Below are 15,448 nucleotides of genomic sequence, written 5' to 3' on the forward strand. Positions count from 1 at the left end.
AGCCCCCACTCCTTGCAACTAGAGAAAGCCCGCGCGCAGCAATGAAGACCCAACACAGCCAATAAATAAAATAAATAAATTTATTAAAAAAAAAAAAGAATACACAAGACCTGAGTAAGGAAAGGCAAAGGAAAGCTAAGCAACTATAGCATATTACAACCTGACTCTAGCTATAACCTGGTTTTTGGAGACTAAACATTCTCTAGTTCAATGGCTTTCCACTTTTTTTTGATCATGCATCCCTGGTAATAAAATAACTTTATTCCCACATCCCCAAATCTGGTATTTACCTACATATATACATCTGTACTAATATATTATGTACATTGTTAAATATATGCAAATCTTTTGAATTAAAAAGATTTTAAAAATTACTTTTTTAACATTCTAAATTTTATTTATTAATGATACAAATCCCTCTTTTGTTCTTATTAAAATTCATTTTAACAATATATTTTTAGTGAAAGCAATGTGAATGAATTTTTTTTTTAATCTTGGTTTAGCACTTTGCTATATACCAAGAGGTATGTATTAATTCCCACTTTACAGATGATAAAACTGAACTTTGAGAGATTATATAATCTGACAAATGGCAGAGCTAGTATGCAAACCCCCATGTCTAACTCTAAAATCAGTGTTCTTAACCAATATATTATGAAAAAGGAAGCAATCAGAGAAAACAATTTATACTAAGGTATAATTCAGAGACTGAAAATAAATCCTTCCAACCAATTTGAATGTTATTTGCTTATCTGACTCTTATTAACCTAATTAGTTGCAATCTGTATGACTTTAGGTAAGTCCCTTAATTTATATGAACCTCAGTTTCCCAATATGTAAAATGAGGGACTTGGACTAGGTGATCTTTAAGATGCTTTCAGCAATAAAATTCTAGGACTCAAGGCAGAGCACAGAGAATTTTTAGGGCAGTGAAACAACTCTGTTTGATACCATAATGGTGGATACATGTTTGATTTGTCCACACCTATAGAATATACAAAGACAAGAGTGAACCCTAATGTAAACTATGGACTTTGGATGATAATGATGTGTCCAGGGAGGTTTATCAATTATACCACTTAGGTAGGGGATACTGACAATGCAGAGGCTGTGCATGTGTGGGGGCAGGGGGTATACAGGAAATCTCTGTACCTTCTGCTCAATAATACTCTGAACCTAAAACTGCTCTAAAAAATAAAGTCTACAAAAAAATTCTAGGACTCAAATATAAGGGCAAACAAGGCACAAATCTTTTAAGCAGAATAACCAGACCTTTGCTGATCTCCACATTAGGCAGGTTGAATATGTCAAGGTCCATTATCACTCCTTTAGTCCCTTCTGAGAGGTCTAAGAGGACCAGTCTGTCTGCAATGCCCTGTACAGTACAATAAGAAAAAGAATAGCATTACACTGCACATGGCCAATTACTCAGTTTAAATTCATTCAGAAGTGAGAGCTAAGGGAGAACGAATACATAGGCCTATGTGCTCTCTTATGAAGGAAGTAGCACAATAGCAATAAAAGGGACATGAAAGCAAGAAAATACTATGCACTTGAATAATGTGATCCTTTAGGCTTAACTAAAACTGGGCTCTAACAGGGCTTAACTCAGAAGTCACAGAGTGCGGGTTTTTTTTGATGGGATAATGAGTAATAAAGATGACATGGTGCACTCAATATGTTTGTTATTGTTCTTCCGTTTATGTTTTCGTTTTGTCATAATTTCCATTCTGAAAGAACTTAGAGTGATTTTTTTTGGTCTATTTTTTGGTCTATTTTAGCATCAATGTCAACACTAATGCCAAGTTTCTCTTAAAAAGAAAAAAAGATAATAATCATAAAGCTAAAATAAAACCCAATTATCATGCAGTTCTCTCCCCAGAGATCTCATGGAAAATACTTCACATGCCTATAGACAGCTTTCTAGGTGCCATGGTGGGCTGACCATAAACAACAGGATGGAAACTCCTAAGAGTCGATTTATCTTTGTGGAAGTCCTTTTTCCAAAGCAGCCAGGGATATGAGTATCTCTCCTATCTTAAGGTGCAGGAGCAAGACTACCCAGGGATCTACCAGACTATGAGGCAGAAAGTGTACAGGAAGCAATCCAGCCTTGCTACTTATTAACTTTGCAAGACTGAGCAAGTCACTGAACTTTGTCTTATTTCTTGGAGTTATGAAGATTAATTATGTGACAAAGGGCTGACAAAGAGCAGTCCTCTCTAAATGGTACCTATTAATTTTATTAACATTAACCACACTCATAAGAGAAATGCAAAGAAAACTATGAGTTACCATTTTTCATTTATCAGACATGCAAAGATCCCAAAGTTTAACAGTAGTGTGAGAAAACAGGTATTCTCAAACACTGTGGGAATGAGAATGAACTAGCACAACTGATATGAGGGATAATTTGACAATTTCTGTCAAAGTTTAAAAACACAGGGACTTCCCTGGTGGTCCAGTGGTTAAGACTTTGCCTTCCAGTGCAGGGGGTGCAGGTTCGACCCCTGGTTGGGGAGCTAAGATCCCACATGCCTCATGGCCAAAAAACCAAAACATAAAAACAGAAGCAATGTTGTAACAAATTTCAATACAGACAAAAGGGAAAAAAAAGGTCTGCATCAAAAAAAAAATCCTTATTAAAAAAAAAATAAAAACACAACTCCCTTAATCCATCAACCTCATTTGTAGAAATCATTCTACAAGTTTATTAGTACATGTGTAAAATGATACAATATGTATAAGGATATTCAAAAGACTAGAAACAAACTAAATGTCCATCAATAACCACAACAAGGCAGTGTTACATAGTGGTTTAAAGCAGAGCTTCTCAAGCTTTAAGGGATCGCCATTTAATAGATCAGTGAAGCACATGGGTTACCAGAAATTTTGTAAAAATGCAGATTTACTTCCTTTGATCTGCAGTAGGGCTTGAGATTATGTATTTCCAATAAAATCTCAGATGATGCCAATGCCACACGTTGGGTAATAAGGATCTAGAATACAGGCTCTGTAAATAGATTGCCCAACCTCAAACCCTGGCTCCTTTTATTAATACTGTGACTTTGGGTAAGTTGGGTAACCTCCCTATGCCCTGGTTTCTTCATTTGTAAAATGACAGTAACGATAGTACCTAAGCCACAAGGTTGTTGTAAAAATTAATCAAGTGGGACTTCCCTGGTGGCACAGTGGTTAAGAATCCGCCTGCCAGTGCAGGGAACTCGAGCCCTGGTCCAGGAAGATCCCACATGCCGCAGAGCAACTAAGCCTGTGAGCCACAACTACTGAGCCTGAGCTCTACAGCCTGCGAGCCACAACTACTGAGCCCATGTGCCACAACTACTGAAGCCCATGCACCTAGAGCCCATGCTCTGCAACAAGAGAAGCCACTGCAATGAGAAGCCCATGCACTGCAACGAAGAGTAGCCCCCGCTCACTGCAACTAGAGAAGAGTCCGCTCGCAGCAACGAAGACCCAACGAAGACGCAACGCAGCCAAAAAAATCAATCAATTAAAAAAAAAAATGAAACAGGTGTTTAGACAAGTGCCTGGATCTAGTAAGCATTCAGTAAGGGTTAGTTACTGCTGCTACCATCACTTCAACTACTGCCATTATTATGACTACTACTGCACTAGTTGAATATTGTTGCACTATTCGAATATTGCACCTTGTATCAAAATATTAACATTTAAAGGGAAAAACGGAAAAAAACTTTCCAACTAGACAGTTCACAAACAAAGAAATACTGATAGTGCGACTTCTAACAGTTTAAGAAATATGACTTTAAGGGGTCTTCCTACACTTACCAAAAACAAATAAAATTGATAAAACTTAGTACTGTTAGCAACGACAAAAATCAGGTTGATGTGTGCATTGTTATTAGCAGTGTAAATTACACGGTTATTCGCAGTGTAAAGTTCTGCCCTTCTGAAGAGCAATCTAGCAATATGTAATAAGTACCATAAAAACCATTCATGCCCTCTGACTCACTAGTACTATTTCTCAGATTACGTACCCCTAACAGAAAATTCAGACAAGAAAATAAACAACTTGTAAGGCAATGTTTATAGAAGCATTCTATTTACTAACAAAAGGTCTACAAACATTTCAAATTCCACTTAAGAAGGAAGAGTGCATTCAGATGGAGTGTGGAGGAAATGAAAATATAATATGGCAAAAGTTAGCATATACGGTTCTGAACAGTTAGCTTTTAAAATCTTCTAGCTCCCTGGATACAATTTAACTATTTGCTCTAGTAGAACCTACCTCCAAGATATACGTGAATCTTAAATGGAAAGGGAAGAATTTAGATGGCAATCAATCAAACGTTAATAGAAAAGAAAACCAAATACCGGCTATCAAATAAATACATGGAGGAAGAGCTAGTCCAGCAGTCCCCAACCTTTTTGGCACCAGGGACAGGTTTCGTGGAAGACAATTTCTCTTCAGACCGGGGGCGGTGGGGCGGTGGGATGGATGGCTCAGGCGGTTATGGTTCAGGCGATGGGGAGCAGCAGATGAAGTTTTACTCGCTCGCCCACCGCTCACTTCTTGCCTGGTTCCTAACAGGCCACAGACCGGTAGTGGTCCTCGGCCCGGGGGCTGGGGACCCCTGAGCTAGTCTATTCTGGTCTACATGGCTCAAATGACACAGACATGCTGTTACCATGATACTGGGCCCTGGAGGGTCTTTCAACCTCTATGAAGGGGAACTTAAGCCTTTCTGAAAATAATTTATATAGAAAAGATCTAGTAAAAAGGACTGATGGAAAAATAGGCAAATCTCAAACTATTGTAAAATATCAAATTAGGAACTATGATCCTAAAAGAAAGTGGAGTAATTACACAAGAAAGGCAATTGTTTTTAAAAAATGTTAATTTTAGAAATAGCTAAATTAAGTATTATATAAGAGTTTAATTAAAGCAGCAGGACTCAGAAAACACAAAAGAATTTGTGACTAAGTCAGATGAATGTCAACTTGAGGTTTCCCTTGGATTAGGATGATGAGCCCATTGTTCAAATCATGTTTTCAAAGCCTATTCCACGACTAACTACTAATTAAGAAGCAACATTACTGATGACAGCTTTCACATATTTTTTTGTCAGCTTACTAAATATATTTTAAGGCAAAATGAAGTTTTCCCACATGACAAAATGAAGCCATTATTTCTTGTGTGTTAAATAGAAACTGCCTAAAAGTGTAGCAATATGACAGATGTATTTATAACCACTATGCTTACATACCTTTGCTGAAATTGCTAATGTGCAGGCAATTCCCAGTTCTCCACCGCCAACCACAGTAATTTTATTGACTGTTTTATTCTCATGATTTGCCCAGTTCTTTGAATTTATATCTGAGACACCTAAAAAGTAAAGTGAACTATCATAAGAATTTAAAAATATCAAAAATCTTTTTAGCATCTTAAAAAAAATACACCAAAGTTCAATAACTTGGACAGAAAACATGGTACTAGGCACTCCATAATAGACATTCAAAAATATTGTTGAACAAATGAAATGCAAGAAAGACAGGAATCTCATAATAAATATTCTACTAAATAGAGGCTATCATTTTAAAAAGAAAATATCTTTCCAAACATTTAAAAAATATTATATAAGACTCTTAAAAAAATAGGATTTCCATAATTCTGAAAAACATTGTGATTCTTACTGCTCTAGTCTACAATGCAAAAAAATGTTTAACATGAAATTTTGCAAGCATGGGTATTTTGCTTTATCCTCAATGAGAAACAATGAGAATCATAGATTCTCTGGTCCAGTATACTGAATGAGGCAAAAAGCCACATAAACATATAATGAAAAAAGCTTGGGATCATTAATATATATCAAGTGGTTTTGAAAATAACAAATTATTTTAGCTGTCAGGATAAAAGTAATCTTTTACATTTTAAGAAACCATATTCATTGGAACTGTATGGTAATACTTACCTTACAATAAACATATAGGAATTTTTGATTCAACACAGATATGTACATACACAAGCATGTATTTATTTAGAGAAATCAAGTAGCAGAGAGTAAAGGATATTAATGAGAAACTGTAAACTCATAACTCTTATGATTAAACAAAAATACAAACCTTCAGTGATTTTTGCAATATAGGCTAGCAAGTCTACCTGCTGTGCCTCATCAGATGATGGCAGAGAATACAGGGGAAGTTCTTCTTGAAACTTGGCAATCATTTCTTTAATTAATCCAACAATGACAGATTTAGGCTACAGAACACACACAAAGGGAAAAGTTATGCAAAAATTTTGCTAAGGAATACTACCTTGTTACAGAGTTAGCCAAAAGAAAGTATTACGTCATGCTCTCATTTTTTGAAAACTACCATCCATACAAATTATATGATACTTTTAACTGTTTTAATACATTTAATTGAAAAAAATTAATTTTTTAGCTGAAAAAAAAGGGAGAAATGCTAACCCACATCTCCAAAAAGTGGGAAAACAGCATAAATGTGCTTACTAGCAGAGTACCTATATCTGGGAATGGTCTTGTCTGCCTTTTTTTAACTTTTTATTTTGAAATAATTGCAGACTTACAGAAAAGTAGCAAAAAAATAGTACAAAGAATTTCCATATACTCTTCACCCAGATTACTCGAATGTTAACATTTTATCAGATTTGCTTTCTTAGTCTCTTTTCCTCTATTTTCTGAACCGAGAGTAAACTGAAGATATGATACCCCTTCACCCCTAAATACTTTAGCATATATTTCCTAAAAGAAAGAACAAAACATTCTCCTATATAACCACTATCAAATCATAAAATTAATACTGATATTTATCTAATCCAGTACCGTTCATTTTAATTTAACTGGTTAAGCAACCTTAGTGAAATGCACTTAACCTCTCTGAGCTTCAGTATTATTAGCAATACAATGTGAATAATAAATCCCAATAATATGAGAAACAAATGAGCTAATGTATGCAAATTGTATGTTGTGAGTGTAAAATACGTTTTTTATTATTATTAGGAATATTCAGTGGCTTGCTCATTCTAAAAATTGCTTAATTTCTCAGAGTCTAGGTTTCACTCTAATAATTTTTTTTTTTGCGGTACATGGGCCTCTCACTGTTGTGGCCTCTCCCGTTGCGGAGCACAGGCTCCGGACGCGCAGGCTCAGCGGCCATGGCCCACGGGCCCAGCCGCTCCGCAGCATGTGGGATCTTCCCGGACCGGGGCACAAACCCGTGTCCCCTGCATCGGCAGGCGGACTCTCAACCACTGCGCCACCAGGGAAGCCCACTCTAATAAAATTTTTATTAGAATAAAAAAACTCATATACCTTTAAAGACTAAGCAGATAACATAATGTGTGAAGTTGTCAAGTGTAAGAAAATTTGGGGAGATGGTCACTGTGGTAAATTGCAAAGAGTACATGTATAGTCATTCAAATTCATATTAAGAACAAAACAAAGCAAAATAAAACCACTGTGCTGTTCAAACAAAATTCTGTAGGCCTAATGCAGCACACTGACTCTCTTGGGGAAAATGTCTGCAATCCTTGGCCTAGATGACCTCTAGATTCCTTCTAGCTCCAAACTCTGTAGAGTTATACTATGTAATTCCAACTGCACGTGGAACTTAAAGTTTACGTAGTACTTTTAAAAATCATAACATCATACTTTTTTTAAATTGAAGTATAGTTGATTTACAATGTTGTGTTATAGCTTCAGGTGTACAGCAAAGTGATTCAGTTATATATATATATATATATATATATATATATATATATATATATTCTTTTTCAGATTCTTTTCCATTATAGGTTATTACAATATACTGAATATAGTTCCCTGTGCCATATTATCTATTTTATATATAGTAGTGTGTATCTGTTAATCCCAAACTCCTAATTAATCCCTCCCCCTCCCCCAAATGTAGTTCTTCTAAATAGGGCCATTTAAATAATATAATATCTTCTTAAGACTAGTTTTAGCTTATAATAAAGAGGTTCAGAATAGTAAAATGGAATCAATACTGTCTGATCTGAAATCAAGCACAACCTTGACTAGATTATAGGACTATCTCTGAGTATTTATTAAACAAACAAAAGTATGAAAAGAGATGCCAAAGAAAACCAGAAAGAGGAAACAGGAACGATAAATTCCCACAATAGGGCACAGATGTCAAAATACTGTTAAAGGATAGTATTTTTTTTTTAAGTTGTAAAAATGGATGAAAGAGATCAACAGACAATTCAAAAAAGAAGAAACGTACATGATAAATAAATGAATGATAAGATTTCAATTTCTCAAATAACCAAAGAACTAAACATTAAGGTTAAGACATCATTTTTGTCCTTCCAACTAAAGAATTTTTATCATGCCCTATTCGTCACATTTAACTGGTAATCTTATTTAAATCACCAAGTAATGCAAATAATGCACAGGTTCATAAAGTAAAAGATTAATGTTTCCCCACCTAAACTCCACTACTGACAATTTGGTATGCAGCTTTTCTTTTTCTATTTCTTTTTTTCTTCTTTATAAAAGTTTTATTTATATGAAAAAAATAGAAAACCATAAAACAATATGAAATGCATCCACAATTGCATATCCTTTTACAATATGTATATAAAATAAGAAGTGATAATCCTAATGCCCTCCTTTACTTCAACCTCACTCCTCTCTGACAGATCCCTGTCCTCCTGTCCTACAACTTTCTGGGTATATACAAATATATTATAAATTATCCTTTCATAAAAGTTGTAGTTACTTACAAAAATGAGAGCAGATTCTACATCCTTCTAAGTAAATGAACCATAGAGATAAGCAAAGGTTTGTTTTGTTTTAATGATAGTACCTTCTTTTATAGCACCCTTTAGAGCAAAGGTGCTGTAAAACAGGTACCCCCCCCATACTGATTTCTATTGATGGTAGAATTACAACATTTTGTCTACCTCTTGGAGGCCAATTTGGGAATATATAAGAATAGCCTTCAAAACATTTTAAAACTTTGATCCAATAATTCCATTCCTAGAGATTTATCATTAGGAAATTATTAGAGATTTATAAGATATATACATTTATATTTACATATATATTTAAGGATGCTCATTATTAAATTTCTAACAGCAATCTACATCAGGCAACCATTAAAAACCATGTGTTTTGAAAATATTGTTTAATATGGAAAAATGCTCAATATAATGATAGATGAAATATGCAGAATACAAAATTGCATAATGTGAGGGCTTGTATTTTTGTTCTGTTTTGTTTTGTTTCTGTTTTCTAAGTCTGGGCCATTTATTTTTATTTATTTATTTTTTTACTTTTATGTTTATTTATTTGGCCATGCCAAATTAGTGGGATTAGTTCCCCGAACCTGTGCCCCCTGCAGTGGAAGCGCAGAGTCTTAATCACTGGACCATCAGGGAAGTCCCTGTGAGGGCTTGTAAAACACATAAGTTACAGTTTCATGCATCGCTGTGGGTGAATTTTTAAAACTTAATGCTCAGTTAAAACACAGCATGTAATAGAAGATTATATACAATATGATTCAATTTACATAAAGGTTAAAAACAGGCAAAACTACAAATAAATACACATATTACATAAGAATCTTTACTGGGGAGGAACTAGGACATAATGCCCAATATTTTGCTAGTAGCTCTTCATTTGCTTTATCAAACGGCAAACAACTATAAAAAGACAGGGAGCAAACAATAGTTGCCTCCCAGACCTGGAGAGAGCAGCTTCATGCAGGGTTCTGGGTCTTGGGTGACTCTGGGGAGCTCAATTTCAAATTATTTTTAAAGATCATAAGAAGAATTATCATTGAAAGAAAATTCACTAACTTATTTGTACCATTAGGATCAAAGATAAATATTCAGAAAAATAAAAACTTTTAAAAGAAAATCCAAATTGATCTTACATGGCTCCAGTTTTGGAGATACGGCAAGTATATTCTGCCTTGAGCATCCACATGTTTTCCAACTAAGATTCCCATATTTGCAGTTGGCTTTAAGAAGCAAATGGGGGGAGCAAAAGGGTGAGAATCCAAAATCCACAAACGAATTGGTATGTTATATGTATTACCTATTTGAGACAAAATAAACACATCTTCAAACAATAATGAACCACACACATTATATTTATGGTATAGCTAGGTGGCATTTTAAAACACAAGTCTAGTCAAGTTTATAGATAAAGGATTTATGTAAACTGAGGCCTATTTTCCTATTTTCATCCACATTCACATTGGAAATATGCTCCCATTAAAGCACCAGTATAACGTTTAAGGAAATATAATCAAGACAATGGCCAGCTTATTCAATTCAATTCAATAAATATTTATAGGACCTACTGTGCCAGGAGTATGGGATACATCTTCTTTAGGTAACCTTCTTTGCTCCACCCAATTTATTTGCCTACAAGTCTGTTTCTCTTTTTACACTATAAACGTCTAGAGATGATTATGTATTATTATTTCCATGTCCCCTACAACAAGTATAGTGCCTAACATACTGGATACTCAATAAAAATTTCTTATATAAATAAGCATGAATGAATGGGGACTTCCCTGTTGGTCCAGTGGCTAAAACTCCGCACTCCCAATGCAGGGGGCCCAGGTTCGATTCCTGGTCAGGGAACTAGATCCCACATGCCTCAACTAAGAGTTCACATGCTGCAACCAAAGATCCCGCATGCCACAACTAAAGATCCTACGTGCTGCAACTAAGACCCGGTGCAGCCGAATAAATAAATAAATACATATTTTTTAATGAGTGAATGAATGAACAAATGAAAGATGCATTTGATACTGGCCCTCAAGTTGCTCATTAATTGCAGATAGTGTAACATACAAGCTTGGTTAGATACATACAACTTAGAGCTGAAAATAACCTTAACAGTCACCTTGTCCAGTGGCTCTTAAATTTTAGTGTACTGAGATAGGAACCCAAATGAAAGCTCTTCCATGTACATGTACCATGTAACCATGTACCATGTACTGTGTAACCCTGTACCACATACTATGTAACCATGTATGTCATGCCTACTGAGAGCCAAAATCTCTGACTGTTTTGGTTTACAGGAAGCCCAAAGCTAAACCTAATATAAGTGCAAAAACTAACCTTAAACTAGAAATTTGATCAATTATCTTAACTGTTCTATTTTATCTCCTGATATTTATTCCTGCTTTCACAGTCTTAATGCATATGTCTTTCAATATATTTAAAATCATGGCTGCTCAGGAGCACAAATGCCTAGGTTCAAATCCTAGTTGCACACATTACTAGCTATATGATTTTAGGCAAGTTACTTAACTTCTCTGTGCCTCAACTCCTTCCTCTACAAAATGAGAATAATAAAAGCTCCTACCTCATAGGATTGTTGTGAGGATAAAATTAGTTAAGGTACATAAAATGCTTAGAACAGTACATGACATGGTAAGTACCATGACGGGTTGGCAATTTTTACAATTTACCTCAAACCCACTTTGGAAATAAGCAAGGTATAAATAAAAAGTTTTCTTCTCCACTGCAATCTTTTTCTTACTATGGAAATCCTCTACTTTTTTCATCCTGCTTCCTCCTGCCCTAAGCACAATGATACTCAGCTCTGTCTGCATATTAGAAATGCTTAAGGAACTCTGAAACATACCAATATCCAGGCCTCTCCCCAAAAGTTTCTGATTCAGTGGGACAGGGTCTGGACAACATTTTTTAAAAGCTTCCCATGTAATTCTAGAGAACTGAAAGTCACTACATAATAGAAATGTCCTAGTACTATTTCTACTATTTTATATCAGCAGTTCTCAGAACCATATTCCTCTTCTAATTTTATCTAAGTATTAAAAAAACTTTTTATTTGGGTATAATTGATATATAACACTGTATTAGTTTCATGTATACAACGTAATGATTCAATATTTGTATATATTGCAAAATAATCACCACAATAAGTGTAGTTAACATCCATCACCATACATAGTATCTAAGTACTTACAGTATGGATACAGGCATAGCTGTTGGTACTCTATGATTATAAAGTCATGTGATCACAGCACCACAGAGTGACCAACAGGTATTGAGACACATCATCACATTCCTCCAGAAGTCACCCTGTCTAATGTTATATACTCTAGACCAGTGTTTTTCAAATGTTGATCACAATAAATAGGTCATGAAATTAATTTAGTAGGCTGCAAACAATAATATTTAATTTTAGTTATATACATATATAACTATGTATACGAAAGTATTTCTTATTGTGGGTCACAATCAAACATTTATAAGCCACTGTTTGGACCATGCAATTTTTTTTTTTTTCCACGCTGTGCAGCATGTGGGATCTTAGTTCCCTGACCAGGGATTGAACACATGCCCCCTGAATTGACAGTGCAGAGTCCTAACCACTGGACCTCCAGGGAAGTCCTAGGCCATGCAATTTTTTTTGTTTTGGAGTGGTAGTCCCAATCTCGATGGAGCCATTTTCTAATGTTAATCACTACACATTAAAGAAAAGGAAAGGAATGTCTATTGAAGGTATCTTCCTGGTTGATCAAGGATCTGCTGCCTCGATCAATGCCTCTCCCCAGCAGCATTCATGCATTTTCATATCACACTCCTGGCAAAGCGCGTGGTGAGCCTGATTCCCATGTCTATAACTTGTAAGATTTCACTACTGGTATTCTCTGTGCCCTTCTTCCTTCTTTCTCATTCTTTTCTGTCAGCAAATGCCCTGCCTCCTACCCTGCCCACTTAATTTCAGTAATTCATTAGCAAAGAGTCAGGACTCCTGGTAGAGTCCTCAGATTTAAAGTAATTATATCATAAGGACATAATTTAAGTTAGTTGTAAATAAAGTTCAGATGGGTATCATCTTACTAAGATGATACACATCTCTAAACAATGGGTGGGTGAAGGAAAAGTGTCATCACAACCTTGACACAATCTTGGAGGGATAAGAAATAATCCAGAAAATTTCTGCAGGTATATATAAGGAAATATCAACAGAAGATTCACCTGGGGAACAGGACTGGGTGGGAGGTTAGATATAAGCTTAACCTCATCTCTTTTCAATTATTAAAAATTTTTTAACATGAGCATGTACTATTATTATACTAACAAAACTAGTAACCAGATAAAAGTAACAAAAGCATGCAAATAATAATGGCCAACGTTTATTAGGCACTTACTATGTGCCAGGAACTATGCTAAGAGCTTTACTTAGACTAATGCATTTAATCCTCAAAATTGTAGAGTTAGGCTCTATCATTGGCCCATTTTACAGATGAGAAAGATAATACATTCTGACCTTCTGATCAGCAGGAAATAACTAGTATGCATCACAAGGAGTTGCTATAATTCCAGTCAAAAGCAAAGGGGAAAAAGAGTGTACTACCAAAAAAAAAAAAACAAAAGATATTGCAGGTACCATTACTACCTTGGAATTACTACCAGCATAAGAATCAATGACCTGACTCCACCGCTCTAGGAAGATGCAGAGTGCCAATGAGTGGCATCTTAAGATAACTTTTATGCCCTCCTGTAACCTCCCCACATTGTCCTAGAAACTGAGGGCTACTAAGCAATGATTCATTTAAATTTGTAAGTTCCTCTGTCAATATGCAACTACCCTTGAAATCACTGGGGTTGGTAAGAACTATGGAATCAGTCAATCAATCAATCAATCAATCATTGGGGTGGTAAGAATTCTTTCTCTCTCTCTCTAACATCTAACCATAATAAACACAGAATACAAGTAATGGGAAACAGGTCTCAGTAAAATTCTCTAGGCAGCCAGAAAACAGTCTGAGAGCTTGGGAAGGGAGAAGCAAGGAAAGAAAATAAAAATCGACTCTATACCTGCTCTGCCTACCTCACTGCAATTTTTTCAGAGTCCACTGCTACCTACTTTCATCTCCAACCACATTCCTATTCATAAAAACCAAACTGGATTTCTAAGCATTCTCTGTGGCAAAGGAGATGTTATGATTGGACATACACAGAGGAAGAATAAAACATGAGTGAACCTCTGGCAGTAAGTCATCATGGGGGCAGGGGGAAGCAATAAAGGAGGGTTTGTAACAGTCTAGCCATTACCATAATGAAGCACTTACTTTGAAAAAAATCCCCCAAAATACATCTTCTTGGTGTCTGTTGGGCAATGTGCTCCTATAATACAGCGATGAATTCTTTGTAAGAGACAGCAAACTGCACTGCTCTCTCCCCATTTGGTTTCCAGATCTTCCTCAGCCCTTTTTCAGTGCACCTCCTCTTTCATATACCCAGTAAGTTCATCTATTCCTAAGCCCTTCAGTCAGTAATCAAAGAAACTAACTCAATCATTCAACAAATATTTACCGAGCATTTTCTATAAGCACAGCACTGTATATTAGTGATTTTGGATGTTATTCCTCCTGAGATTATTTGCATTTTAAAAGGGGAATGGATTTTTAATGGTGGAATTCCAAGCCCCACTTCAGAGAAATAATTGGAACCAATGCTCCTCTGGTGTTCTTCAAATCATACTAGATAAGCAAGCTCCTATGACACCCATCTGACAGGTTAGTCCTGTTAAACGTTGAAGGAAGTAGGTCTAGACAAACAGAATTAATTATAGGGAAGTTAGTGATTTTTTTTTTATTTTTGGGCAAACACTTAGCTATTTTAACCTGTCAGGTGATCTGAAAATATGTTGCTTTTTTTGAGCTTTAATGGCACCTGTGTTTTAAAAATTTCCTATTGGGTTTTAAGTTCCAGTCTGATACCAGCTGTGTGGACTCAGGTAAACCACGTGACCAGGACTCAGTTTCACCAACAGAATGGGGATAATGCTACATCATATAGAGGGAAAGGGAGGGGAACAAAACATTCAGGTAATGGGATAAAAAGGTGGGATCCCTGCAGTTTGCTATGGAAAGCAGAGTTAACTCTCCACAAGCGCAGGCCTATGTCTGTCTTGCTCGCCTCTGTACCTCAAAACCTAGCAGAGTAGTGGGCAGGTAGTTGACATTCAATAAATAAATATTCGTTGAACTGAACTGAATTTGTTGGTATTAACCTAAGCCTTCCTTCACTGGGACAGCATTCTGCTACATCCAGTAAGGTTCAGTATAGATCATATACATGTTAAAACACTTTGAGGGGAATTCCCTGGCAACCCAGTGGTTAGGACTCTGAGCTTCCACTGCTGGGGGCCCGGGTTTGATCCCCGGTTGGGGGAACTAAGATCCCGCAAGCCACATAGCGTGGCCAAAAAAATAAATATTTAAGGACTTCCCTGGTGGCGCAGTGGTTGGGGGTCTGCCTGCCGATGCAGGGGACGCTGGTTTGTGCCCCGGTCCAGGAGGGTCCCGCATGCTGCGGGGCGGCTGGGTCTGTGAGTCGTGGCCACTAGGCGTGCGCGTCCAGAGCCTGTGCTCCGCGGTGGGAGGGGCCGTGGCGGTGGGAGGCCCAGGTACCGCAAAA

At 36.3% G+C, this 15,448-nt stretch overlaps 1 protein-coding gene across 6 annotated transcripts in view; it reads right to left on the minus strand.

Annotated features, from left to right (window-relative positions):
• UEVLD (UEV and lactate/malate dehyrogenase domains) overlaps window positions 1–15,448 on the minus strand; it is a 46,565-nt gene that overhangs the window by 20,364 nt on the left and 10,753 nt on the right. For 3 of the 6 annotated variants that reach the window (XM_060018596.2, XM_060018597.2, XM_060018598.2), the window contains exons 4-7: window positions 9,907–10,070; window positions 6,106–6,241; window positions 5,250–5,368; window positions 1,273–1,375 (exon numbers count right to left, since the gene is read on the minus strand). In XM_060018596.2, coding sequence (XP_059874579.1) covers window positions 1,273–1,375; window positions 5,250–5,368; window positions 6,106–6,241; window positions 9,907–10,070 — 522 coding nt within the window. The remainder of the gene's footprint in view (window positions 1–1,272; window positions 1,376–5,249; window positions 5,369–6,105; window positions 6,242–9,906; window positions 10,071–15,448) is intronic. The other 3 variants (XM_069540957.1, XM_060018599.1, XM_060018600.2) reach the window with 3 other exon arrangements.

Source organism: Delphinus delphis, chromosome 8, assembly GCF_949987515.2.
Source record: "Delphinus delphis chromosome 8, mDelDel1.2, whole genome shotgun sequence".
In the NCBI taxonomy this organism is placed as follows: Eukaryota; Metazoa; Chordata; class Mammalia; order Artiodactyla; family Delphinidae; genus Delphinus; species Delphinus delphis.